The sequence below is a fragment of the Podarcis pityusensis genome (assembly GCF_964106645.2).
Source record: "Podarcis pityusensis genome assembly, chromosome: 4".
Classification (NCBI taxonomy): Eukaryota; Metazoa; Chordata; class Lepidosauria; order Squamata; family Lacertidae; genus Podarcis; species Podarcis pityusensis.
This window is the reverse complement of record NC_138027.1, coordinates 37,522,977-37,550,527: the sequence shown is the minus strand read 5'-3', so window position 1 is coordinate 37,550,527 and position 27,551 is coordinate 37,522,977. Positions and strand designations below refer to the sequence as shown.

The window sequence follows — 27,551 nt, the reverse complement described above, 5'->3', positions numbered from 1 at the left end:
AACATTATGGAGAAGGAGTGGGAGGGATGAGAGCTGAAATTTTGGCCCTCATCTGTTGTTGTATCTAGTTTTTGCCTTGGATATAACAAATCCTTCAGGTTTCACTTCTAGTTTCACCTGAAGGAGCGTCTCCACCCCAATTGTTCAGTCCAGACACTGAGGTCCAGCTCCAAGTGCCTTCTGGTGTTTCCCTCACTGCAAGAAGTGAGGTTACAGGGGAACCAGGCAGAGGGCCTTCTCAGCAGTGGCGCCCACCCTGAGGAATGGCCTCTCATCAGATGTCAAGAACAACACAACTTTTAGAAGACATCTGAAGGCAACCCTATATTGGGAAGTTTTTAATGTTTGACATTTTACTAAGTTTTTATATGTGCTGGAAGCTGCCTAGAGTGGCTGGGGAAACCCAGTTCAGATGGGCAGAGTATAAATATTATTATTATTATTATTGCTTGTGAAAGCAAGTTACATAGCTTAACTATGTGTGGTGTGAAGAAGCACTTTTTATCATTGTCCTGTGGAAAGGTGGGCAGCCAGCATGCTTTCAAACACAGAAGCAAAGGGAATGCTGAGCCTGACTCAAAGCTAAAGCTGACAAACATTACAGCCCACTTCACAAAACTTGACTCACTCACATCCAGACACATCCATCACATTAGAAAAGAGAGGCAAAATTATGGTTAATAAAGGAAGGCACTTGTGTGTGCTTTGAATTTTTAGAACAAAGTTTATTAGTGGTCCACTGAAATTAACAGCAACTCTCAAGTAGGTTATTTAGGGGAAATGTTTCAGAACTGCTGTCTGAATATTTGACATGGAAGCTGGAATAGTAAATACAGGAAGAAGGAAGGACAAGGCAAACAAAAGAAGGAAGCAATACAAAAGTGGTGATTGCAGGTAGGAAGAGATGGCAGAGAGATGGTGAGAATAACCAACACTTCCTGAAGATACAAGAAGAATGGGATCATTTAACACCAGTCCTAAAATACCTACATTGACTCCCAGTACATTTCCGAGCTCAATTCAAAGTGTTGGTGCTGACCTTTAAAGTCCTAAATGGCCTCAGCCCAGTATACCTGAAGGGGCATCTGCACCCCCATCGTTCAGCCTGAACACTGAGGTCCAGCTCCAAGGGCCTTCTGGTGGCTCCCTCATTGAGGGAACTGAAGTTACAGGAAACCAGGAAGAGGACCTTCTTGGTAATGGTGCCCACCTTTTGGAACGGGCTCCTGTCAGATGTCAAAGCGATAAACAATTATGTGATATTCCGTAGACATCTGAAGGCAACCCTGTATCAGGAAGCTTTTAATGTTTGATGTTTTGTTGTGTTCTTTTATATTCTGTTGGATGTGTGGGATACAATAGGGTTTAGCAGCTCTAGACCTACAGCCTGAGGCAAACAAGAGCTGTACAAGAGATGAATAGGAACCTCTTGGGCACCTCCTATACGTCTGAGAAAGATGGATGGCTTCCTGATGGATTCTGCTCTTGTTATTTTAATCCAGGCATAGGCAAACACAGCCCTCCAGATGCTTTGGGACTACAATTCCCATCATCTCTGACCACTGGTCCTGCTAGCTAGGGATCATGGGAGTTGTAGGCCAAAAAGGTCTGGAGGACCAAGTTTGCCTATGCCTGTTTTAATCCAAGTCTTTCTGAAGAGGTTTCTGTTGACTCAAAGGATGCCGAATATCCATTAGATAGTACAATTTGTCTGAGGTGTTGATCTTACACTTTAGAGTCAAGTTGACATAAGCAATGGGCTAAACTCTGAATGGAGGAATCGGATCAATGTCTGGTTCCGCTATAACAATATGGGATTTACTTTTCCTCTGCTGAAGATTTGCTCCCGATTGCCACAACACATCCATATGAGAGTTAATTTGGTCCCTGTGAAAAGAATTTCCATTGGATAGTACAGTTCATCTGAGGTGTCAACAGTCAAGTTGGCATAAGCAATGGACTTTATGCACAATAAGGGTCAATGACTGGTTCAGGTGTAATAATGTGGCGTTTACGTTTCTGCTGCTGAAGATGCGCTCCCGATTCCCGTAACAGATCCATGTAAGAGTTAATGTGGTCCCTGTAATCAGAATTTCTTTGTCAGACTCCTGCAAAAGGTTTAGCACTGAAACATTTGCTTTTCTCCCCTACAGCCCCAGGCAAACCCTCAAAATCTCCTCCAGAGGGTTGTGGGACCCTCTAGAGCACATTTTGTAAGTGCAGGAGGAAAGGAGAGGAAGTGGAAGTCCCATGGCATGAGTGCAGCACTGTTCATGCAGTGTTGGATACAACCCGTGATCTGCATAAGACTAACCCACGCTCATTGGTCCATCTACCTCAGTACTGTCAAGACTGACTGGCTGCAATTTTCTGGGGGTTTCAGACTGGCGCCTTGCCCTGACCCACCTGGAGACGCCGAGGATTGAACCTTGGCTCTTTCGCATCCGAAGCACATGCTCTACCATTGAGCTACGTTCCTTTCCTTTGTACCTGCACAAGTCTAGAGTAAATGGAATGGCTTGAGCCTGTGGGATAGCTCAGTTTGTAGAGAATGAGACTCTTAAGCTAAGGGTCGTGGGTTGGAGCCCCACCTTGGGCAAAAAGATTCCTTGCATTGCAGAGGGTTAGACTAGATGACTCTTGTGGTCCTTTCCAACTCTATCTATCGATCTATCTATCAATCTATCATCTATATATCTATATATCTATATATCTATCTATATATCAATCTATCATCTATATCTATCATCTATCTATCTATCTACCATCTATCTATCAAGTCTAAGGAACACACAGAGAGAATTGTAAGCTGGCTCACCTAGGCCAATGATGTTAGCAGTAACTCACAAACGATGCAAATTTCTTTCAGGCATTTTATATCCTGCCTTTGAATTTAAGATGCACTTCACTGAATTCAGTAGGTTCAGAGATTCCTTCACACAGACTGAATTTCACACACATGCAAATTACCTGGCTTTATCGGTATCAAATGCGACAGATCCCAAATCCATGTAGTACTGTGCTGACGTCCTCAGCGATGTCCAGTATTCGCTGGCCTGGTGAGAACAGATGATTAATGCCAGAAGCAACAACCCACCCTCAGGAATCAGATTCCCCCCCCCTCCAGGAATGGGAAAGCATTTAACGGCCCCCTCCCATAACTTTGCTGCTACAATCAATTCACAGCCTGCTCTGCCCTCAAGTGTGTTTCCCTGGGGGGGGGGAGGGGGGATAACCCAACACTCAACAGAAACACTGGATTACATGGCAGAATTGTCATTCACTTCACTCACCCACCCACACCCATATTAGCATAGCAATGCTAAAGTACTTGCATTCTTAATGTAACCAACCCTTTCTCAACCACGATACCTCATGCATTATGGATACTGTCCCTTTGCCCATTAACAATAAGACCCAGAGTTGTGAGATCCAGATCTCAAACAATATTAACGGACAAACTAAAAACCCATGTATGAGAGTGTCGAACAGACAAGAAAATCAGTACCTCTCACTCCACCTGGTATAGTTTCATTATATATGTAACATCAATAGAACATGGTTTTAAACCTCCCAGAACTCGTGGCAATTCGTGGAATAATACCTTTGTTTAAAAACTGAAATGACTTAAAAGTTAAATGTAATTAAATAGAGGTTAGGTGCTTTGGGGGGGTGGCATTTGGGGGCATTCACAATGTGAATAATGGACATACATGATTTGAGGGGGAAAGGTGGTGAGATCCTGCTGTCAGGTTTCATCCCTGACCTACTGTGTTCATTAGATTCTGTCTGTAAAGGTCTGCTATGTCTGCATAAACCTGGGAGCCCTTGACAGGCATTTTAACAAGCTGAGGGGGGATACTTCTCCCCCAGACCCATTCACATTTGACACCCACATTTCTGAACTCCTAAAAAGGGCTACTGTTGCAGATTTTTTTAGACAGAGAAATCCACGCAGACCCACACCACCCATCAAATCTGCAAGTGAGCAATGCAAATCCTCTGCCCCCCCCCCAACCACAATGACCTTCTCTCAAAGCTCCACCATGAAATCTTAGAAAATTGTGAATACCTGTTCTGCCACGGTCATACCCCAGCCATTCTGGGGGCTAGCTGGATCCCAATAGCCTGAAAAAAGTGCTTGTCTCCTAAGTCCTAAGAACTCATTGGCTTCTTCCTCGGAGACAAATGGTAGTCCCCAAACCCCTGAAATGGCAAAGGCACAGCAATCACAGTCATGGATTAACAGAACGTGCAGATTTCATACATATGGGCAGGAATTTAACATGGCGTCATGGTGATCATTCCATCAGCAAAAGTTGTCAGCTGTCCAGATACAAGAATCCCCCCTCTTCTCCCCACATGATGGGAATTGCAGTCCAAAAACAGCCGGAGACCCACGTTTGGGAAGCACTGCACTAGAGGGACTAGTTAGCTGAATCTCTCCCATGATTAATGCACTGATTAATACTCTACATTAACGAAGCAGTTAGATTAGATTTCACAGTGATGTTTTAACATCAAACTTTGAAAAGCCAAGGCATTGAAAACCAGCACATTAAAGTGCACTAAGGGCAAATCACTGCAATGGAGTTGAGCGATTTAAACTGCCTGGATAGCTTCCAATGTGAATCTGCACGAAGGGCTCGCCCAAACATCCGCTCGTCCCATGCCCAGAAATCACAGCTCCGAGGGGCTTTCTGCTCAACCTGTGCTTTCCAGGCGAGGGTCCAAGCAGTTTTCCTCCTGCCCCACCCGTTTCCCAGGGGAAACCCACTCTTTAGTGCTAAATCGGAGCAAACGTTAATCCAGAGAAAACTCGGAATTGCTGCTTGCTCCAATTGAGCGCTTAAGAGCAGTTTTCCAGTCAGGGGAAAGCAGCAGCAACAAGGGGAGGTGTTGGTTAAGGCACATGTATCCATACACAACGTATGTGTTCTGATACCAACACATGTAGAATTTTGCTCCCACTTATTTGTTTTTACCTACTCCATGTAACCCCAGGAGCATAGCAGGAAGTGAAGTCAACTGAATGAAGATGCTCTGCAGGATCTGTGCTGTGGGTTTATGGAGATCCTAAGCCCATATACACCCCCCACCCCCCACCCCCCCACCCTTTGACTACTTCAAACTGCAGAACTGGCTCTGTCACAGGTGCTACACAATACTTGCTCCACACTTGTAAGAAATCGGTATTTTAGCGTGGCAGCATCTGTCCTTTGGAACTCCCTGCCTATTGATATCAGACCAGCACCTTCACTGTACTCTTTCCTGCATCTGCTTGTTCAGGCATGTCTATCCATGCGTTCTCTTCCTTTTTAGCCGCTGTTGACTTTAATTGTCTTTTGTATATTTTTAAATACCTGCTTTTATTGATAATTTTTAATGTTGTATGTTAGGTTTCTGTAAAATGCTCAGAGGCTTTCTCACAATCAAGCTGTATACACGTTCTGTGAAGCAAATCAACAAAACAATGGACCCAGATCCAAGTATAATAATAATAATAATAAATTTTATTTATACCCCGCCCTCCCTGGCCAGCGCCGGGATCAGGGCGGCTAACATCAATAAATTTTCAGTAAAAACATAATAAGGAAAAAAAATACAGGTTAAAATGCAATTTAAAATGCAGCGAGGAAGAAAAACTTTTCTGTGTCCACTTTCTCCACGCCCGCGTGTCCCCTTATTTGCCTCGTTTCTAAGCTAAACAGCCACAAGTGTTGTATGCTTCCTCACAGAGACGTTCCTCCAGACCCTTGACCATTTGGGTTGTCCTGTTCTGCTCCTTTTCCAACATTTGAGGAGCTGCACCCAGACCTGTACCCAGGGCTCCAAGTGCGGCTGCACCACCAATTTCCATAAGAGAGTCATGACTTTGGCATGCTGTGTCTCGAACGGTGGTGGACTCTTCATCTTTACAGATTCTTAAGCAGAAGCTGGATGTCTACCTGGCAGGAATGCTAAAGCAGCAGATGTCCTGAATCACTGGGTGGGTGAGGCTGTATTAGGCTTTTAAGAACCCTTCCCAACACTACCGTTCTAATGTTACTAAGTGCAACATACAAAAGAGCTCAGCAACACTTCTTCATTCTGACCACAGAAGTATTTCAATTAAAAGATAATGCTCCGCCAGCATTATAGGATGCCACCTGAAAATGAAATCTGCTTTTAAGTTCCTCTACGGCTCTTTTTCTACATGCTCTCTTATACTCTCTCACGGAAAGTGAATGCGGAGGACTGAAGGGCACTTCAGAGGCGCACCCAAAGAAGTTTTTAATGTTTGGTTTTTTTATTGTGTTTTTAATATTCTGTTGAGAGCCCCCAGAGCGGCTGGGGAAACCCAGCCAGATGGGCAGGGTACAAATAATAAATTATTATTATTATTATTATTATTATTATTTGCTTAACTGTGAATTCCTTCACCGAACTTTGTCTATTCTTTTCAATCCACAACTAGGGTTGATTAATCATTTCGATGCCAGAGCCTAAAAGCTTACCTGTGAGCAATACAACGCATGTAGCAACTTGAAGCACGGAGGCAGACATGGTGTATATTCTTCGACCTTTCCAGCAGAGTATATAACCCTCAAACCCAGGTATTTTATGTACTCGAGAGCCCCTTCGCTTTATCAATCATTTACTATGTCCATCGGAAGAATTCTGCAGGCAGAGGGCAGGGTCCACTGTTGCATTGACATGTTTCCCCGACCTCTTTCTAACCTTTGGACTTTTTACATGGAAGTTTTGATATAACTCAGACGTGTCCCCTTCCCCCTCCCCCTCCCGAACTTACCCACTAAATGTTGAGTACCAGCAATATCAAATATGCTCCATTTTGGGGGCTGCATTATGAACTGGTGAAGTTACCTTATACTGCAAAAGTCCTGTCTATGGTTTGGGGCATGCACTTAAGACCACTAAATAATCAAATATTCCGCGTATGTCCAATAAGATCTTCAACTGTGAGTTCAGTTCCCCAAAGCCTGCCAGAATGAAGCTGTGTTCCTCTGCAGCAAGGAGAGAGCCAGTCTAGCCTCCCTGTTTAGGGGAGTTTTTGATGTTTGATGCCTTATTGTGTTTATATTGGGAGCCGCCCAGTGGCTGGGGAAACCCAGCCAGATGGGTGGGGTAGAAATAATAAATTATTATTATCCCTAACAAGAGAGTTCCAAAATCCGGGAGCACTGCAGCCACCAAGGAAGCAGAATTTTTGGACTTTAAAAAAAAAAAAAATGCAAATGCTTTTAAGTTGCTTGTTTGGAAATTGTTTCTGCTTATCGTGTTGTGCTTTTAAATCACGTATCTGTACGCCGCTCGGGGCTCCTTGCAGAGCGACGGTGGGATATAAAATTCCACAAATAAACAAACACGACAGGACATTTGCTTTGTACATCCGCTGCTTCTCATGGACCTCAAACAGGTGAATGCAGAGATAGAAAGACTGAATACCATCTCTCTCTCTTTTTTCCTTCCATTTTGGTATATTCATATATATGTAACTTCGGATTCTTCCTTTGATTTGGGGGTTGCAGTTCCTGCAGGAGAAGGCTAGGAAAGGTCCCCCCCCCCCCCCCGTGGAAGGAAAGCTCAGAAAGAGCAGGTAGGGAAAAACGCTCTTGGGCTCAGGTGCCGCTTGCGCCCTTTCCAAGCGCATCTGCTTGGTCCGCGTGAAAACAAGGATGATGGACCACCTTGGCCGTTGGCCTGAACCAGCTGGGCTCTTCTGTTAGGCTAGGCTGGCTCCTCCTTAGCCCGGAGCCAGCCCCCCTCCCCGGGGCGTTTTCCGTGCTTTAGCCTCCTGCAACCTCCTTGGCTTTTCCCGATCGCCTTCAGCTTTATCACAAGGTGGTCTTAGCCGGAAGGGCGTCGCCACCCTCCTCCTTCCTAACCCCCAAGTCTCGCCTTGGGCCCTAGAGGTGCGTCGTCGCACGCTGGCCACAAGGGGGCGCCCTGCGACTGCGTCTGGACCCGTGCGCTCCAGGCCCCGCGGCGATGGCCGACGCTGCGCGTTACAGCGCTCTTTGCAGGGCAGGGTTGAGGCTAGAGTACCTGTATGCAAACTCGTAAGTGGAGCGACCTTTGCTTTTCCAGTTTCGTTTTATGCAGGCCAAATGCATTAGCTGTTGGCTTCACCAAGGCATGGGCAGGAGGGGGGCGGGCAGGAAGGGGGTGGTCCAGCAGCTGCAAAGGAATTTTGCATTTCCTATAGCGGGACAAGCTTCTAAAAAATAGGTCCAAATCTGGAGGGGTTTGCTTTTTTGAAAACCAAAAAGGAAGAGTGAAAAAACTCTCTAAAAGGGTAGAGGAGATCATTTGGAAAGGCCTCCGCCTTTCCCAGGTGGGATGCGTGTTCCAAATGGCAGGAATGACATGTATTTTTTGGCATTAAAACTTGTTCCATTGTGAAATGAGGGCTGGGTCAAGGAAAAGTAAAAGGAAAGCACACTTAAAAATAATAATGAGGCAACGCCAACTTGGTGCTCCAAAAATAAAAAGCATAGGTGGTGTACTGTGCCCTGGAGACTTTGGCTAAATTCAGTGTTTGTTTTATAAATGCTCTGTGCAAAGCATTTTGAGCACTTAGAAGAACAGGGAAGAGAGTTGTCTTCTTCATGAGCAAGAATCACCTTACTATCTTACCCCTCTGTTTTATTACAGCCAGTGCTTTTTTTCTGGGGGGGACGCATACCACTAAACATTTTGTGAATCTAAGTTTGGCCTCATGGAGGGGCAGCATTTCAATATGAGTAGGAAAATGAGAGTACCCCTACACATTTTTTTAAAGAAAAAAAACAACAACCAGTGATTACTGTACATCTAAATGTTCTGGAAACAGCATATCAAGTCAGAGCACTAGTCTACCTAGCTCAGCATTTAACACATTGCCCGGCAGCACCTGTGTAGGATTTGGTGGCATCTCTCCCAGCTCTACCTGCAGACACATGGGATTGAACCGGCGGACCTTATGCATGCAAGGCAAATGCTCTACCACTGAGCTACCCTCCTTCCCCTGAGAAGGGGACAAGTCTTGTGCATCCCAGCCAAGTTTTTTAAAAGACATTTGAGCCACCAAGGGGGCTCTCTGGAGCTCTTTGTGTGTGTCTGCTTGGAGCTACCTTGCCACCAGGCTCGCTGTGTTTCAAGAGGACCATGTGAGAGCTCTTAGGAAGAGGGGAAGGTGCAACTGGGTGAAGCATGCAGCCAAATCCTAGGCCAGAGGTTGGGCAACCTGTGGCCACCCAGATGTTAGGCCGAAGCTCCCATGAGCCTCAGCCAGCCCACCCAGTTGTCAGGAGTTATGAGCGTTGTCGTCTCACAACTTCCAGAGCGCAGTCCCTTTCCCTAGGCTTTTACTGAGAAGAAAAGCCATCCTGAGCCCCACTTTTGCTTCCAAGTAAATGGGCACAGCCAGCTGGTCTGACTCTGAAACAGGCTCATTAGGGAGCAGAATCCCCTGATTTGCTCCAAGAGCGTATGAAGAAGTGAAGCAGAAGAATTGTGCAAAGGGTCCCCACAATAAAGGCAACATGGAGGGTAAGGATCCTGGAAAGGCCCGGCAGTAACTTCTATGCCCTGTTTCACCTTGTCCAAAGTCCCAGTGGCTGCACATCCTCCTTTAGAACAAAATTGCAGCCCAGTCCTCATAAATAAATTGCAGTTGAGTATATCAGTGGAGGTTTCACGCACGTAAGCATGTACAGGGTCCCACAGGCCATGTGTGCACCATATTGTACCTTTAAAGCACATTCAAAAGCACATTATTTCCTCCAAAGAATTCTGGGCACTGTGGTTCGTTAAATGTTGCTGGGAATTGCAACTAGGTGATGGGTAAGCTGCTTGTGCCTCCCCGAATATGAATTCCCCTTGTTGAAAATGGTAGTTTCCAAACTCCCAGGGCAACGTCCTTTCCCTCTTCCCAGCCCTCTTTGTCCAGTAGAGGTGAGCTCATAATAGGAGTCACCGGTCCAAAGATTTTGTCAGGTGTAGCAGGCTGCAGTCCTATACACATGCCCAAACATTCTTGGGAGCAAGTCCTGTTGAATTCAGGGGGAATTTGTTCTGAATAGACACCTATAGGATTGCACCGTTAACATACTAGAGCAAGGAAAACGAAGGCAGTGTGTACACATTACCGTTTATTCTGGTTCCAGCACAGTCCCATAGTGGCGGACACATGACATCTGCCATAGTCCATATCTATCTTCTAGTTCTTTGAGAAATGCTGCTGTTTGGGGCGTTTCCCCTCAAACCAGCTTCTGTCTGATTTGAAAACCTAAGTCTTGTGCACTTCACAGCTAAGATGAGGTGTGGACATTTGAGGCAGCTGTTGCACATGCACACATGACAGCTTCGTTAATAGGAGTTCAGGGGAGTTACACACATGGGGAAACGGAATGGAACATGCATCAGGTGATGGCATCCTTGTCTTCTCTGTGGTGTGTTCAGCCAATGTGCAAGGAACACAGTTGGGGGGGGGGGACCTCACTGTGTTTTAAGCCACTGGCGTATACATAGCCAAAGACCCTGTCTTGCAGCACCTTAGAGATCAACACATTTATTGCACTGAAGTTCTGTGTCTTTATTTATTGCATTACAAGATGACTCATAAAATAAATTCCCTCTGCTGTAGCTTCTGCTATAAATAAATACGTTAGTTTTTATGGGGCCATGTGGCTCTTTGTTCTTGTTCAATATATACAGCACCCATGCATGGAAAGACTAAGGATGGATTTATTTTCCCACAGAGCAGTTCCCACCAAGCAGAATAAAAAAAATCCCACATGCGGTCATTTCAGAACCAATTAAAATCGAATCTGATGTTACATGTTGGTGCCCCTGAAGAGGTACAACAGCATCCCACAAATATCTCCTGTGATATGAGGTTCATAACCATTATTTATTGATTATCCCAATCGAGGCAAGCCAAGTTCACGGTGCTGACGTGTGTTTTATATATAGATTAAAGTGTTCGGGCAGGGCTGGCTTAAGAAAATGTCACCCTGAGCAAGGCTTCTGCCTATCAGTAGCATTTATATGCAGGTCGTCATAATGTTGTGGGGGGGGGGGGGATGGCCTTGGCTGTTTTACAGCTCCCAGTGCAGTAACTACATGTTATTATTTCCTGTTTATATCTTCAGCCTTTTTCATGGGCCACAAAGTTACATTTAGAGGCTTCCGTTAATCAAATTTGTTTTCAATGGTTTAATTTGTTCAAAATAATTTTGATGCAGTACGGTAACTATGTAGCAGTTTTTGTCAATATATTGTGGTTGGGGTGGAAGGCCCAGTCCACAACATGCAGTGTGCTGGGCCCAGAAAAGCTTGTTGCACCCGTAGCTCAGACTAAGCTGTGGCAGCAAGAGCCAAATTTCCCCCTCCCCACTGAAACGTGGCCTAAATGTTCATCTTTACATGGAAATTAGTACTGCAAATGCTAACATGCCACACCGGGTCCTAAGTCTCTGTCTTTCTTTTGGAAAGGGCCCTATAGCTCAGTGGCAGGACACATGCTTTGCATGCAGAAGTCCCAGATGCAATCCCTGGCATCTCCTGGTAGGGCTGGGAATGTCTCCAGGATGAAACTTTGAAGAGTCACTGTCAATCAGTATAGACAATACAGAACTAGATGCATCACTGATCCAATACAAGGCAGCTTCCAGTGTTTCTGTGTTCTTTCTGCCTCCTTGAAACTTGTGGAAAAGGGGAGTTATTTGCACAACTTTGGTTGCAGGCCAAATTTGTAATGGCCTGCCATTTGAATTCAATTATTTCCTTGTCGCTTGTGTGCAGACATTTGTTTTGGTGACTCCAGACACAACCACAGAGTTGATTTCCGCCCAGCTATTTCTGCAGCCCTCTTCAGGCGTTATGACGTTCACTGTCTGGGAGGTGTTTCGCTTCCCAGTTTCACTCCCACCACAGACTTCCTATATTGAGCAGGGCAGGAAGGTCAGAAGGAGAATTGTAAGCACATTCAGCTGAATACACTTACAAACATTGGGAGCACTGTGGAGTCAGGTTCCCAAACAAGAGGAAGCTGTGGCATGCAGTCTGCGATGGTCCAGAGAGCGAGGCCTGCTTGGCAGTGTGTAAAACCTGGGCAAATCTGTATGGGAAACAAGAGCCCCTTCATGAAACTGACAAAATGATATGCAGTCTGGAGAGTTTATGCTACAACAAACCTGTTACATTGCAGTCACTCGTTGTCAAAATATAATATATAGATATATCTGGCAGTAACACTCTCGCAGCACAATCCTGTCTGTACTTTTTATCTGGGGGGTCAGTCTTATTGAATTAAGTGGCATTTATCTCTTGAGTAAAGATTGGATTAAGACTCAAGTCACACTTGCTTGAATGTGAAGTCCTATCAAACCTCTGAGTAAATATCCATAGGACTGGGCTGCGTAAGGACTGCAATCTCCTGTTATCGTGCGACCCGCTCAGGGAGAAGAATTGCTGTTACCTTTTGCATGCGCACCTTCCAGTTGTATTTCAAGTGTCAAGGTAGAAGGAACCCCCATTCAAGCATTCTCTCCCCTGCCCTCAGTTTGACATTTCCACGTTTTGAAGAGGAGGTGCTTTGTTCTCCTGCATGCCAAATAACGCTTAAGTGTTCGATTTGTTGCTGTTCCAGGTTCTCTCTTCTAAAACTCCCTTAATGCTTCTTTCTAGCACAACACACGACTTTTTATTTGGAGCCATCGCTGAACTGATTGACAATTCCCGGTAAATACTACTTTTAGGAACTAAATTTTATGCTGCTTACTGTACTTGGGGCTTGAGAGAGTGTGTCATGCTAGGTTGTGGAAATAGATGTGTTTTGTTCTGTTCTACTTGGCGCAAGAAGGCAGCTGTCAGATTTTAAATCTTTCTCAAATGTAGGAAATGGCTTTGGAATACTCCTTCCTTATTCAGTGTTGTATCCGAAAGCTTATTTCTCCTGCCGCACAAGTCTTTTCTTTGGATTTGGGCTTATCCACAGAATTGAACAACATTATCCTCTGTGGCTGGGATGGCCAACTACTGTTGCTTCTAGATGGGCTTAAAATCACAGGGGAGGTCATAACAAATGTGTAATTGGTAACAGGTGGTTCCTTTTATCAGAGGGCACTTCCAGGTGACCTGTTTATGTAGCTTTCTTCCTAATTGGTTTGTGGGGAGGTTAGATGACATTGACTGAAGCACGTGTTATTCCACACTGCCCAGTGCATTTTCCACATCATTTGCCTGGTGCAAAATTTCTGGAATTTTTTTGGGGAAGAGAGTTTGTTGCACAAGATGTCCCAATCAACTGCAGTAGTGCAACTTGAACTTCCTATTGTGTGATTGAATCCCACCCCAAAATAGCAATAGTCTGGATAGCATCCTGATTTTCCTTGGAAAGAGTAAATTTGGATTAAATACTTTTCTGACTTTTTGGTCGGAAGACGTTCTGTGGACACTGCAAAAAAAAAAAAGTGCATGTATGAACAACATTGATCCTGTGGGGAACACTCATCTGGAAGCACTTCAGCCTGGGAAGCTGGAGTCTTATTGGCCAAGGTGCTCACAGGGACAAGACTTCTGGAATTGTGGCATCATTGCACTCCCTCCAAGCAGCTTTACCAGGAAGCTTAGTCCCCTAGCAGATTGAGTCTTGAGCATGGGTAGGCAAACTAAGGCCCAGGGGCCGGATCCGGCCCAATTGCCTTCTAAATCCGGCCCACGGACAGTCCGGGAATCAGTGTGCTTTTACATGAGTAGAATGTGTCCTTTAAAATGCATCTCTGGGTTATTTGTGGGGCATAGGAATTCATTTTTATTTTTATTTTCAAAATATAGTCTGGCCCCCCACAAGGTCTGAGGGACAGTGGACTGGCCCCCTGCTAAAAAAGTTTGTTGACCCCTGGTCTTGAGGCTTGGTTAAAGTATTTGTTTCTTCCACCCTCTGAAAGTGGTTGGTTATTTCAAATCAATTTGTGAAATTCACCTTCTACTGCTTCCTCTCTGGGTTTGTTGCCTCCCTTGGGATTTCAAGCCCAGACAATCCTGTTATTGGATCACAGTTAGTATCTTCTCACTGGTAGTCTGGGATGGTATATTGATAATTTCAGGATGACTTGCATTCTACTGCTTTAACGCTTTCCTTTGGATCAGCTTCATATTTTACAACTTCATTCGAGACTGTTAGCTTTGCACAATACTCCTTCAGAAGTCTGATGTATAAAAAAAATTAAGTTATGTCCACTGATTTAGTTAAATTTATTTATATTCCCTTTTTCCTACATAGATACTGCATTGAAGTGAGTTGCTATTGCATTATCTTTTTTTATTTAATTTTATATCTATACTGTCTTTCCTCCCCATTGAGAGCCCAAGGTGGCATACAATATAACTAAAACCACTGGTGCAGAATATGTACAGTAGCATTCAAGTGATTTCATATGATTTAAGTGCAGTTTTGATCAGAGTGTTTTTGTGTTTCCAGCTAGCATAGACACTGTTCAGTAACAGAGTGAATTTGCTTTACGAGCATCTACTTGCGCTAATGTTTTCATTTAAAACCTTTTTAACAATATTTAAACAATATTTCCAGAGATGCGGATGCCACCAGACTTGACATATATACAGGTAAGTTGTCTAAATGGGGGTCCTGTTTCTGAATGCTTTAGTTTGATCACATTATCTGTTTTGTTGAGAAGAAATTGCTTCATAAGATGGTGAGGATATATTTATTTAAACGCTGCTTTTCCATGACAGGGACCCAGGGTGGGTTACAGATAGAAAAAAGAATGGCTGAAAACATAGGGGGGAAACCCAGTTATGTAAAAACAATTAAACATTGATAGAATACACATAAAAATCTATTAAAACCATTCAAATAATTACAATATAAACAGCATAGCATTAAAATTTGCACATTTGCTTCTGTGCCAAAATGTACTATTTGGCAGATTCTACATGTCTCTGACATGAATATAATTTTGACCTTTTGGCATGATTTTCCTGCTGAAAAATATATGGGGGGGGGGGGAATCTCAAACATTTTTGTCTTGTACGACAGTTAGCCAGTTGACATAGTTAAAGGCCTAGTAGCGCGCATATAACTCTGTAAAGGAAACCCCTTTAAAAGAAATAAATTGTGACTCTGGCCTAATTCCATGCATGCTAATTAATACGAATCCTCCCATGGCCATTGGCTTCGCTAATTGACATCATGGTCTACTGTCCGTTAGCTCTATCTGAGGAAGTCCTTTTGCAGCCTGATCCCTTTGCAGCAAGTTAACTCGGAAATTTATCCTAGTTAGTTTAATGGGACTCGCTGCTTAGTAACCAGGCGTGCCCAGGATTACAATTATGCACTGCAATCTTGAGGACACTAAAAGCAGTCTCTGTTCAGTTCGTTCGAAATGCCTTCCGAAGAAATCTACGGGAGAGCAGTCTGCTAAACTTGGTCCGTTTGTTTAGGGGCCTTGAAATGACACCACCAGCAGATGCGTTACTTGCAAACTTAGACCAAAAGGTGGGGGAGATGTTTGTACTTTAAGAACAAAAGAATAATATGCTGGATCAGGCCAGTGGCTCAGCATCCTGTTCTCACGGTGGCCGAGTTGTGGGAACTGGACTTGAGCTCAACAGCACTCTTCCTCTCCTGCAGTTTCCTCAGCTGATATTCAGAGGCACAATCCCTCTGACAGGTGGAACAGCCATCATGGCTGGTAGTTGCTGATGGCCTTGTCCTCTAATCCTCTTTTAAAGCCAACAAATATCCTTTCGACTGAGAAGGTGAAGCAACGGTTGACCAACTTAGCGGGACTGGCAATGAAGTGTTGCAATGAAGAATGCCCCCTGTTCAAAGTTCCAGCCAGCTGGCCATGCTCCCTTCCAAGGAAATCATACAATTCTCCTCCCCACCCCCACTTTTTAACCACCTCTTCCCATCAACAGTGACTATTCCGTGCCCACGGAGGACTTTCGGTCCTCATTGGGCAACAGTTTGTTTATTTTCTTCCCATTACGGGAATTTTCTTTTTTGACCTAATGGTTGTTTGTTCTTCTACAAACCTTCTTACCAATGTATGGTTTCCAAATATTTATTAAGAGCTGTTTCCTTTTTTTCCACACTTTGTTTTGCAGTGAATAATGAGGACCTGCAAGGAGGATTTCTGCTGTGCCTTTTGGACAATGGATGTGGCATGACTCCTCGTGAGTTAATACTCCTGTATTCGTTTAACTGAGTGGTTGGGTGCTAGGACAGTGTCATTCTAGGGCTCAGGAGGCCCATATTCAAAGCCACACACAGCCACGAAACTCACTGGGCCACACGTACACTCTTAGCCTACCTCACAGGATTGTTGTGTAAAATGTAAATGCAATAAACTCCAGTACTTGAACAATAGAATTGGAAGGGACCCCAAGGTTCATCTGGTCCAACTCCCTGTGATTCATATATGAAGACCCATACATGTGAAGGAACTAAGCCATGCAACAAACCTTGGTACCAGTTCTGTCCTCAAATGTCCAGACATTGGCAATGGACCCGATATGTGCCATATCGCGTCTCCTGCTGGTGTTATATATACTGTTATTGGGTCAGAAATTCTTCAAATAAGTTTATATTAGTTCCAAAGAACTGTTTTCATTGGAGTATTTGTGTACAGGACAGCTCAAGAGAAACTACTAGCACTGAGCCAGAAATTTCTCCTGTGTTTTTTCCCCAACCGTTCTCCATCAGTTAACTTGGAAAGAAATTGCCTTCAAAAATTATCCAAGCAGAGAATTTTGGTGAAATTCACATGAGTGGAGTGCAGGTTTTTTGACGCTTTCACCTTACTTCTAAGGTGGGTAGGGAGTTGTTTGTGAGTGCCCTTCCTTTCATTTTTCAATTCTCACCAGTGGCCTGCACTCTGTAGCCTTTCTGGGTGCTAGTGCTTTCATCAAAGCCAAGGGGAAGGTAGACATCATGAGACAACTCCTCTTCTGGTGAGGAGGTTTCAGGTCAGGAAGCATGGGCAGCCATGGGCAGGGAGACTGCAGAGCGCTGGAGATCTGTTTACTGAATGAGGAAGAAAACACCCATCACCCTTAACCGCCTCACACTAATAAGATAAGCTCAACCACAGTTCTAAAGAAATCATCAAGTGCCTGGGAATGAGGCAGGGAAATGGAATCCTCTTTTTCAAGTGAAGAAAGTCTTGGAGAATCTGCAGGACAGATTTTGGCACGATCCTGAGGATGCGTTCACATGGGACTGGTTTGGCGCATTTTAAAATGGAACCAGTAGCCTCGTGCCAGAGCATGTTTTTCAAATGTAGAAGGTCACAGGTTCAGTCCTCAGCATCACCAAGCAGGGTGGTGGAGGAGGCACTCAAAGTCTTTCTTAAAGCTTAGCGGCAAAGACACAAGGGTGGAATGGAAGGCACTGAATTGGTCTGGGCTGTTAAACTCGGAAACGCAATCCTTATCTCTTCCGCCCCATGTTGTTTTCCCAATCATCCAGTTGGGAAAGCTTGTCAAAACAAACATATCTTTCCCCCCGGAAAGTACAGCTAGTGAGCACCTATTGTATCTTGACATGGAGGCTGATCCCGAACACAGAGGCCTGTTCTGAGTGGCCTTCTGATACTTTGAGGATGTCACCTATGGGGACTATAAGGGATAAGGCAGTCCTGTTCCTGAGCTGTATAGGGCCTTGTACATTAGTACCGAAGCCTTGAACTTGGACTGGGACCAGATTGGCAGCCGGTGCAAACCTGTGAGCAAGTAGTCCCACAAGCAATGCAAAAAAACCCCATTCACCTCCCCTAAATAACCGCTTGTCGTTTTAGCTTTTCATATCTGCTCCAGGTGGAGATAGGTTTCCAAGTGGTGAAAGTCAATAAGCTCAATTCTCTTTTTGTTTGCCTGGTGGCTTCCTTTTGCCAGGAGTCAACTGTTTTCTCCCCCTCTGGTGTCGTTAAGTACAAACAGCTTAATCAGTAAGAAGGGATCATGGCTGCTTGGAGCTGGTGCCAAGGAGATAACACGACGTCTGCCTCCTGCAGCTTAGGTTAACCAGCGCCTGAAATAGACTGTTCCCAGAACGGGCGTCTCAGGGGTTCTGAGAATCCCCTCTGTGCCAAATTAATTCTTTGAAACTTGGCGTGCAAACTTCCAGCGCGAAAGGAAGAAGGGCGACTTTGTACCTGCAGTGGCGAGCAGCAGGTGGGGCTGGTTCGTTGCGTAAAAAGCTGCTTGAAGCAGCTGCAAACAAGGGTGGAGGTTGGTATTTTTAGCTGTGTGAGGATGAGGAGACGGTGGTTCTGTTTTCAGGCTTTGACAAACAGGTGCTCCAAGCTTGAGCTGAAAGTTTGAAAATTTTCTTTCCCTTTGATGGATGTGACATTGTGTGCTGGTGTCTCCTTATTTATGCAGGCCACACTGTTAACAGGACTGAAAAACGTCAGTCATATTAATAATAATTTATTATTTATACCTCGCCCATCTGGCTGGGTTTCCCCAGCCAGATGGGCAGCTTCCAACCAAATAATAAAAACAATACAGTGTCAGACATTAAAAACTTCCCTAAACTTCCCTAAACAGGGCCGCCTTCAGTTGTCTTTTAAAAGTAAAATAGTTGTTTATTGCCTTGACATCTGCTGAGAAGGCGTTCCACAGGGCAGGCACCACTATTGAGAAGGCCCTCTGCCTGGTTCCCTGTAACCTGATTCGCTGGAGCTCAGTGTCCGGGCTGGATGATGGGGGTGGAGGCACTCCTTCAGGTATACAGGACTGAGGCATCAGGAGGTTGTTTCTCTGTTCATCTTATTTCATTTATTATTTTCATTTACACCTTGCCTTTTCCCCTGAGAGGGACTCAAGGTAGCTTACAGCTAACACAGAAGCAGCTAAAAACATAGGGGGAAAGCCATCATTAAGTGGTAGGCAATTTTGTCTACTTTGGTTCCACCACAACCAGCAGCTTCTCCATCAATGCTGAGCTGGATAAGCATATTGGCAAGGCAGATACAGCAGTGACTTGCCTCTCCAGAAGGTATGGGGAAATGCAATGCTAACAAGATGAAGGTCTACCAGGCTTTTGTGTTGAGCATGCTGCATTATGGAAATGAGTCGTGGGCAACTTACAACCATCAGTGCCTTCCACATGCTGTCAGGAAGTTTTTGGGTATCACATGGCAGGACAGGGTTTCAAAGATGTGCTCTCCCTAGCCCACATTCCCAGCATGTTCGCACTCCTGTCTCAACGACGTCTACACTGGCCTGGTCATGTCCACAGAATGGAAGATGGCAGGATCTCCAACATTTGTTCTCTTTATCTGGCGGTAGGAGAAGGAATATTAGTGCTGTGTACACACCATACGTTTAAAGCACATTGTTGTTGTTTAGTCGTGTCTGGCTCTTCGTGACCCCATGGACCAGAGCACGCCAGGCACTTCTGTCATCCACTGCCTCCCACAGTTTGGTCAAACTCACGCTGGTAGCTTCGAGAACACCGTCCAACCATCTCATCCTCTGTCGTCCCCTTCTCCTTGTGCCCTCCATCTTTCCCAGCATCAGGGTCTTTTTTCCAGGGAGTCTTCTCTTCTCATGAGGTGGCCAAAGTACTGGAGCCTCAGCTTCAAGATCTGTCCTTCCAGTGAGCACTCAGGGCTGATTTGCTTCAGAATGGAGAGGTTTGATCTTCTTGCAGTCCATGGGACTCTCAAGAGTCTCCTCCAGCACCATAATTCAAAAGCATCAATTCTTCGGCGATCAGCCTTCTCTATGGTCCAGCTCTCATTTCCATACATCAGTACTGGGAAAACCATAGCTTTAACTATACGGATCTTTGTTGGCAAAGTGATGTCTCTGCTTTTTAAGATGCTGTCTAGGTTTGTCATTGCTTTTCTCCCAAGATTTCTCCCAAGATTCTTTGAGGGAAACTATGTGCTTTTCTCCCTCAAAGTTTCCCTCAAAGAATCCAGGAAACTGTGATTTACCCCCTACAGAACTACATTTCCTAGCACCCTTAAACACTATAGTTCCCAGTGTTTTTTGGCGGAAGGGAGGGGGAGTCCTTTGCTTTCAATGTATGGTGTGTACACAGTGCAAGAGTTTTCTTGTCGAAACACTGTGGAGCATTTCACACAAAAGATGCTTAAACTGCTTCTGAATTTCCCACTCTTATTTATCAGATCACCACTGGTCTGCAGGTTAACATTTTTTCATCCTTCACCTGTACCACCCCATCATTCTGAAGCCTGAGAGAAACCACCACAGAGAGAGGGAGGCTAGCTGCCCTGTGGCAAAAAAATGAAATTCAACCATAGAACAAAAATCACAGAGGATCAGCAGCAAATCTCACAGCAATCATAGTCAGATAGTGCACATTTTAAAACCACATCCGTCGGCAGCAATAGGAGAAGCCACATCCGTCAAGGCCCCCTCAGCTGAAACAGCTGTATATTATAGATCCAGGAACTATCAGTCAAATTTATAACAGCTATTTCCCACACTGCACGCCATAGCAACCATTTTCACAAGTTCAAAAGGGGATAAAATGTATTCTTTACATCCGTTGAGAAAGGGACCACGTTCTCCCATCAAATTGTTACTGTAATGCAAACTATTAGCATTATTCAATTAATAGCATAGCATATTTGCACCTAAACCAGGCAGAGGGCCTTCTCGGTGGTAGCGCCCTCCCTGTGGAATGCCCTCCCATCGGATGTCAAGGAGATAAAGAACTGCATGATTTTTAGAAGATGTCAGAAGGCAGCCCTGTATCGGGAAGTTTTTAACGTTTGACATTTGATTATGTTTTTATATTCTGCCAGAAGCCGCCCAGAGTGGCTGGGGAAACCCAGCCAAATGGGTGGGGTATAAATAATAAGATTACTACTAGTAATAATAAAAAGCCAGGGCCTTTTCAACTCTGGCTCCGGCCTGGTGGAACGCTCTGCCTCATGAGACCAGGGCCCTGCAGGATCTGATTTCTTTCCGCAGGGCCTGTAAGACAGAGTTGTTCCGCCTGGCCTTTGGCTTGGAGCCAATTTGATTCCCTCCCTCTCTTTCTTTTTTCTTTTCATACTCCTCCTGCGATGAGGCTACATTTTAATATTTTAATGTTCTTTTTAAGTTGTAATCATTCAACTTGTTTTTATTATTGCTTGTAAGCCACTCTGAGCCCGGCCTTGGCTGGGGAGGGCAGGGTATAAATAAAAATTATGATGATGATGATGATGATGATGATTACTACTGCTACTACAACTACTACTAAACCACAACACACAGTTCGGATGTTACGTTTATCCACTGACAGCTATGCCATCCCTCCTTCTCCAGCAAGCTTTCCCTTGGGAGGTGAAGGAAGCGGTGACTGACTATTGCTAACAGCAGAGATCTTGTGCTGGAGGTTTAGTTGTTCAGAGGTATTCTTTGAAACCTAGAATTGTAGAGTTGGAAGAGACCTTGAGGGCCATTTAGCCCAACCCCCTGCAGTGCAGGCTTAGTACAGTGGTGCCCCGCAAGACGAATGCCTCGCAAGACAGAAAACCCGCTAGACGAAAGGGTTTTCCGTTTTGGAGGTGCTTCGCAAAACGAATTTCCTATGTGCTTGCTTCGCACATGCGCAAATGTCTTGTGAGTTCCTGCGGGGGTTTTTTCCTTTTCCCCCCCTTTTTCCCAAGCCGCTAAACCGCTTATCAGCTGATGGGCTAAGCCGCTTAACAGCTGATCGCTAAGCCGCTTATCAGCTGATCGTTAAGCCGCTTATCAGCTGATCGTTAAGCCGCTTATCAGCTGATCCGCTAAGCCGCTAATACTGTAGCGCTAATCCGCTAAACCGCTAATGGGCTTGCTTCGCAAGACGAAAAAACCCGCAAGACGAGACTCACGGAACGGATTCTTTTCGTCTTGCGAGGCACCACTGTATTGACACATACATTTATAAAATACATTGGTAGCGGTGAGCTATAAGAAACAAAGCTAAGAGCATTGAGGTGGCAGGTTGTGGTTTTGAATCTCACCTCTGCAACCAGCTTGATAGGCAGCCTTACGCAAGCTACAATCTGTCAGCCTCAGCTCACAGTGTGCAATTCTGGGGGCAAAAATACCAAAAGCTTGTAAAGCAGGAGTGGTGGACCTGTAGCCCTCCAGAAGTTGCAGGATGGCACCTCCTCCCATTATCCCTGATGACAGGCCATGCTGGCTTGGGCTGACGGGACTCCAAAAACACTTGAAGGTCCACAAGCTCCACATTTCTGCTGTGGAGAATAAAGCAAGCTAATAAATGTGACGGACCTTGATCTGTAAATAACAATAACAGTGAATTCTAGTGAGGGCCCTAGAGGGAAGCCTTATTACAAATCTGTTGCAGGAAAAACTGTGGATCTTGTGCACTTCGGAAGATCCTCTAAGCGGGACAGGCCTGACATGATTGGATGCTATGGCAACGGGCTTAAATCGTAAGAGTTCTTTGTTCTTTGTTGGTTTTGTTTGTCAGACAGACACCCCTTTAATGGCAGGATTCAGAATTGTTAACTTTGTGCTGAATGAAAAACTGTTTCACGATCGTGACCGTAAAGGTGATTTGGCTTGCATTATATATTTCAGTATTGGGATTGAGGGAACCTGTTTATTTGTTCTTACAGTCTTGCATATTGGTTTTCATAAAAAAAAATGGCTTGATGTAAAGTGGTTTACATCAAGGGAAACATATGTATAAGAGTAGCAAAACAACCCCAACCCCAGTAATAATACTACTATGATTGAAATTGTATCCCCTCTTTCCACCAGATGGTGCTCAAGGTCAGCACTTTGCATTGTAACCGGAAGCAGACTGGTTGCCATTGTGTCTGCTGTAACAAAGGAGTCACATGGTCCCAATGACTGGCCCTCATCAATAATTTGTCTGCCACATTTACGTTTTATTGCAGTGTTTCCTAGACTTGGGTGTCCAGCTGTTTTCAGACTATAATTCCCATCATCCCTGACCACTGGTCTTGCTAGCTAGGGATGATGGGAGTTGTAGTCCAAAAACAGCTGGAGACCCACGTTTGGGAAGCACTGTTTTATTAGATACCTTAAACGTATGGGATACCTTAAATGATGGGAAATCCCTTTCTGCCTTCAGCACACCCACTTTGTCTATATTACTGCCTATATTGCCCTAAAGGTGTTAACATCCAGACAATGCAGCTATTACAAAAATTGTATTTTCCTGTATCTTTACTATAGAGGATCCATGCGCATAGGGAAAGACTTAATATTATTCACCAAGGAAGAGAATACAATGACATGCCTCCTTTTGTCTCAGACGTTTTGTGAAACAGAAGGTCTCAGTGAGGTATGTCTGTCTTCTTGGTCATTTAAATATTTGTATCCTGCTCTGCCGATGATGTCATCAGGACCGGAATTTCTGGGGTGGGACTTCCTGGAATGGAACATCATTAATAAAACTCAAAATGCTGCTGGTATTTGATACGGGGTGTGCTATTCATACTACTATCAGCACCATCATCTTTGGCACTGGGAGTTAGAAAAGGAATCAAACAACACTGTCTCAAGTTACCTGTTCAGATGTGATAGGTGTGAGTGAAGGAGAATATCCCTGATTCGGGTCCACTCTCATTTTGTTTTCCTTTACAGGTTATAGTCCCAATTCTTTCATGGTCAAGTCATACAAGAGAGCCAATAATAGACAATCCAGAGACGTTTGCTATACAGTTGTCCATAATTTACAAATATTCACCTTTTAAGAATAATGCTGAACTGGTGAAGCAGTTTGATGCCATTTATGGAAAAACAGGTGACTTTATTATCCCTGAAAGTTCTAATTAACCAGTGCATTATAATTAGCATTTTGAGGACTAAACATGAGTGCCAGGGGTTTTGTTTTATGCTGGGTGCCCCCCTCCCCTGAATAATTTTGGATCTTTGTTCATCAGTTGGCTCCTCTCACATGAATGAGATACAAAAAAATTATTCTCTACCACCTCCCCCCCCCCCAGTAAAGGCAGCGTTCTCTTGACTCCATAAGAGCCCTACTAGACAAAAGATCCATCTCGTTCCACATTTTGTTCCCTCAGTAGCTAAGCAGATGACTACCAGAATCTCACAATCAGGACACGAGGGCAATGGCTCTCTCCAGTTCTTCCCAAGCCACTGGCATTCAGGGGCATTCCGTCTCTGATCTGATGATAGTACACAGCCACCAGGAGTATTAGCCCTTGATAGACTTGTCCGTTTGGAGAGTCCCCAAAACGATTTAATCCCACCTAGACTTATGACAAAGTATTGTTGCATGCCACCCCAATCCCTCAGTGCAAGATTTCAGGGGGTTCCAGGCGCTTACCAGGGTTTGTGTTTCTTTTGGAAATGAGGCACAGAAGAGACATCTGTAACCCGAGATACCACTGTATATACAACCTGAGCCTGTGATGGAAGGGCTCACAGCATCAGCACCCCAGGAGGGTCTTTCCAGCAGAAATCAGGCATGGTGCGCTCTCCCTTTCTCTCTGCCTTTCCAGTCTGTAGCTTTGCTTCTATCTCACATAACTCAACTCTCTTTTGTCTTTCTAAGTAACAGGCAGATGAGGGAGAGGGGCCCATCTCTTTGTCACTCCCTTTGTTACCTTATACCGTGGGATAAATGTACTTCAAGTTAAGTATTTTCGGGTTGCACTGTGCAGCGACCCGGAAGTAACGGAGGGCGATACTTTTGGGTTTTGCTGCGGTCAAAATGACGTCCCGCGCATGTGTGGAAGCGGCGAAACGCGACCTGCGCACGCACGGATGTGGATTGCGTTTGCTTCAGGATGCAAACGGGGCTCTGGAACGGATCCCGTTCGCATCCCTAGGACAGTGGTACCTCAGGTTACATACGCTTCAGGTTACAGACTCCGCTAACCCAGAAATAGTGCTTCAGGTTAAGAACTTTGCTTCAGGATGAGAACAGAAATTGTGCTCCGGCAGCACGGCAGCCGCAGGAGGCCCCATTAGCTAAAGTGGTGCTTCAGGTTAAGAACAGTTTCAGGTTAAGAACGGAGCTCCGGAACGAATTAAGTACTTAACCAGAGGTACCACTGTACTCCCATATTTAGCAGGCTATTACCAGGCTGACTTGGCTATTCTAGGCATTAGAAAGGTCTCTGCCTACAACCTACTCCCCACCTCCCCAAACTCTTAACAGTATATTAATCTGGGGAGAGCGGGGAGTCTAATCTTGTGACTGGACCCCAGTTTGCTTAACTGCAATTATCCTTTGTACTGTTGCTTCTCTTCTACTTTAATTGGCATAAGAATTATAAAACTGATATTTCAGTAATAGATTTTAACCTTCACATGTAGGAACCTTGCTGGTAATATACAATCTGAAACTCACACTCAGTTTTGAGCCAGAACTTGATATCCTAACAGATGAGGAGGATATGTTGCTTGCTGTGGCACCCGAGAAGTAAGTTCCACAGTCATTTTCTGATTTTATGTTGTACTTTAATGCTGTGGACATTTTGTGAGTAGCTTAGAGACTCTTTATAGAGTAAGCAAACAATACGTTGAATGGACAAAGGGTATGAATAACAATATATATTTGGAAGATGCTGCTTGCAAACAATCCATTTTGCTTGGACACTAGAAATCACAGAATGTGCTTACAATGTGTTGGTGAATGGAATTTAACACCTGCTTTAATTTTGTAAGGGTGTACTTCGAATCCCAAATTCTTCCATGTATTCCCCATGACAGACAAATTCTAATGGATTCGGAGCAGAAAGAGAGAGAATAGCAGTGCAAACCTATCTCTGTGTAAAAGGTAAAGGTAAAGGGACCCCTGACCATTAGGTCCAGTCGTGGCCGACTCTGGGGTTGTGGCGCTCATCTCGCTTTATTGGCCGAGGGAGCTGGCGTACAGCTTCCGGGTCATGTGGCCAGCATGACTAAGCCACTTCTGGCGAACCAGAGCAGTGCACGGAAATGCCGTTTACCTTCCCGCTGGAGTGGTACCTATTTATCTGCTTGCACTTTGACGTGCTTTCGAACTACTAGGTTGGCAGGAGCAGGGACCAAGCAACGGGAGCTCAGCCCGTTGCGGGGATTCGAACCACCGACCTTCTGATAGGCAAACGCGTCCCTCTGTGAGTAAATCCCATTGTGTTCAGTGGAGCTTACAGCCAGGAAAGTGTGCATGGGATTGCACCCTAAAAGAAGCTTCAAACAATGGATGTGATTCAGCTCACTGTTTGTGTGCACAGAGAGGGGGTGTTGATGCCTCTGTGCTTGCCAAGAAGGCCCAGTCAACTCGTGCCCCCTGGGTTCTCCAGTGGCTAGATGTAGGGTGGCCAGTGTAACATTCTGTTTGACTTGATGCTCTCTCTCTCCCCGCCCACATTCCTCAACCTGGTATGCATATTAAGGGACCGCAATCTTTATTGTACAAGCAATCCTTGATTTACACAGGGGTTACATTACGGATCCCTGCATGCACTCGCAGGGCTCATGTAAAACATTCTGTCCCGCCCCCATTCCACCCTTTTAGTGACGTTTTCAGGTCATTTCCGGGTTCTGCACCATGCGCGTAATCACTCATCAGTTGGATGTGCATAAATTGGTCATTGCCTGTATAACGCCTCCTAGGGAGCTGTGCTGGCGTGAAGATAGCACAAAGACATGGCTCTGTTTTTACCCAGGTGTAAGGTCATGCTTCCTATAGCAACACAGTGCAGGATTCAACATATCCACAAAGATCATGTGCTAATTCACAATAGTATTTGCTACATTTTAATTATATCCTGCTCTTCCTTGAGAAATACTAAAGCAGCTGACATGGGACTCCCGGCGAACCAATGAGCAGACCTTTATCTCTAGTTGGGTCTATTTAACTCGGTATTTAAATTCTTCCCCGGAAGGTGGGTAGAATCGCCAGCGTTAAAAGTTTTAGAAAGTTGGTTTAATTTCTCGCTGAAGAATTGTATTGCACCTTGAAAGGCTTCAAGAGCACTTAAGTGAGAACATGTTTTGGGTTTGTTTGTTTTTTGTTGAAGTGGATTACGTGCCCAATTTCCTCTATCCACCAGAGTTCTCTCTTTGTGAGCCTAAAATTATTCTGCCTTAAACACTTTTCTGTGTCAGCCTTCCAGAACGACAGTCGCTGAGAGCCTACACAGCTATATTGTACTTAGACCCACGAATGAAGATATTCATTCAAGCCAAGGAAGTAAAAACCAAGCGTTTGCCACATTGCTTTTACAGACCCAGGTGAGCCAGCTTTTCCTAAGACTGTTATAAAGCCAGATATTTAAATTTCCAAAGCAGTGTGCTTGAAAGCATTAGCTGTTCTCTCTTTTTGGCCATGGAGAGAAATTGACTTTGATGGCGGAGCAATTTGTAATCTAAGCCAAGTTCAAATCACACTGGCAGGCTGGACTGCGGAAAAGGTAATCAGCTGTGACCAAACACTTTGACCCAGAACAAAGAACACTTTACATAAGATAATCACCGAACTGTGGGGAGGGGGGAGGTGTTGTTTGTTTTTCTGTGGATGTTTTCACTTGAGTGAAAGTTGCTCAGGCAGTTCTGTAAAGGTGCCACTA

The 27,551-nt window shown here is 44.7% G+C and overlaps 2 protein-coding genes and 1 long non-coding RNA gene across 7 annotated transcripts in view; 2 read left to right on the top strand and 1 right to left on the bottom strand.

The window, feature by feature from the left end:
• Positions 1-704: 704 nt before the first annotated feature.
• LOC308475632 (uncharacterized protein C3orf85) lies at positions 705-6,625 on the bottom strand. The gene is made up of 4 exons (XM_081002805.1): positions 6,498-6,625; positions 4,073-4,206; positions 2,971-3,056; positions 705-2,080 (listed from the first exon to the last, which is right to left on the bottom strand). Exons 1-4 carry the CDS (start codon positions 6,544-6,546, stop codon positions 1,963-1,965), a joined length of 387 nt encoding a protein of 128 aa, XP_080858931.1. The 5' UTR covers positions 6,547-6,625; the 3' UTR covers positions 705-1,962.
• LOC308475663 lies at positions 4,213-6,641 on the top strand. The gene is made up of 2 exons (XR_013985355.1): positions 4,213-5,993; positions 6,458-6,641. It is a non-coding gene; the product is annotated as an uncharacterized lncRNA (long non-coding RNA).
• A 1,132-nt stretch (positions 6,642-7,773) lies between these two features.
• Positions 7,774-27,551, top strand: part of MORC1 (MORC family CW-type zinc finger 1) — a 47,985-nt gene continuing 28,207 nt past the window's right edge. For 3 of the 5 annotated variants that reach the window (XM_081002666.1, XM_081002668.1, XM_081002665.1), the window contains exons 1-9: positions 7,774-8,063; positions 12,676-12,729; positions 14,579-14,613; positions 16,120-16,188; positions 22,340-22,427; positions 23,200-23,308; positions 23,611-23,770; positions 25,312-25,417; positions 27,091-27,216. In XM_081002666.1, coding sequence (XP_080858792.1) covers positions 7,993-8,063; positions 12,676-12,729; positions 14,579-14,613; positions 16,120-16,188; positions 22,340-22,427; positions 23,200-23,308; positions 23,611-23,770; positions 25,312-25,417; positions 27,091-27,216 — 818 coding nt within the window. In that variant the 5' untranslated portion in view covers positions 7,774-7,992. Of the gene's footprint in view, positions 8,064-12,675; positions 12,730-14,578; positions 14,614-16,119; positions 16,189-22,339; positions 22,428-23,199; positions 23,309-23,610; positions 23,771-25,311; positions 25,418-27,090; positions 27,217-27,551 lie in introns of those variants that run through there. The other 2 variants (XM_081002667.1, XM_081002669.1) reach the window with 2 other exon arrangements.

What these genes read in the sequence shown, in the direction of transcription:
- LOC308475632 (XM_081002805.1), bottom strand. Translation starts at nt 6,546, where the DNA reads ATGTCTGCCTCCGTGCTTCAAGTTGCTACATGCGTTGTATTGCTCACA. An exon ending in ATGCGTTGTATTGCTCACAG is followed by an intron (nt 4,207 to 6,497) that starts GTAAGCTTTTAG and finishes TTGCCATTTCAG; the next exon opens with GGGTTTGGGGACTACCATTT. An exon ending in GTATGACCGTGGCAGAACAG is followed by an intron (nt 3,057 to 4,072) that starts GTATTCACAATT and finishes TGTTCTCACCAG; the next exon opens with GCCAGCGAATACTGGACATC.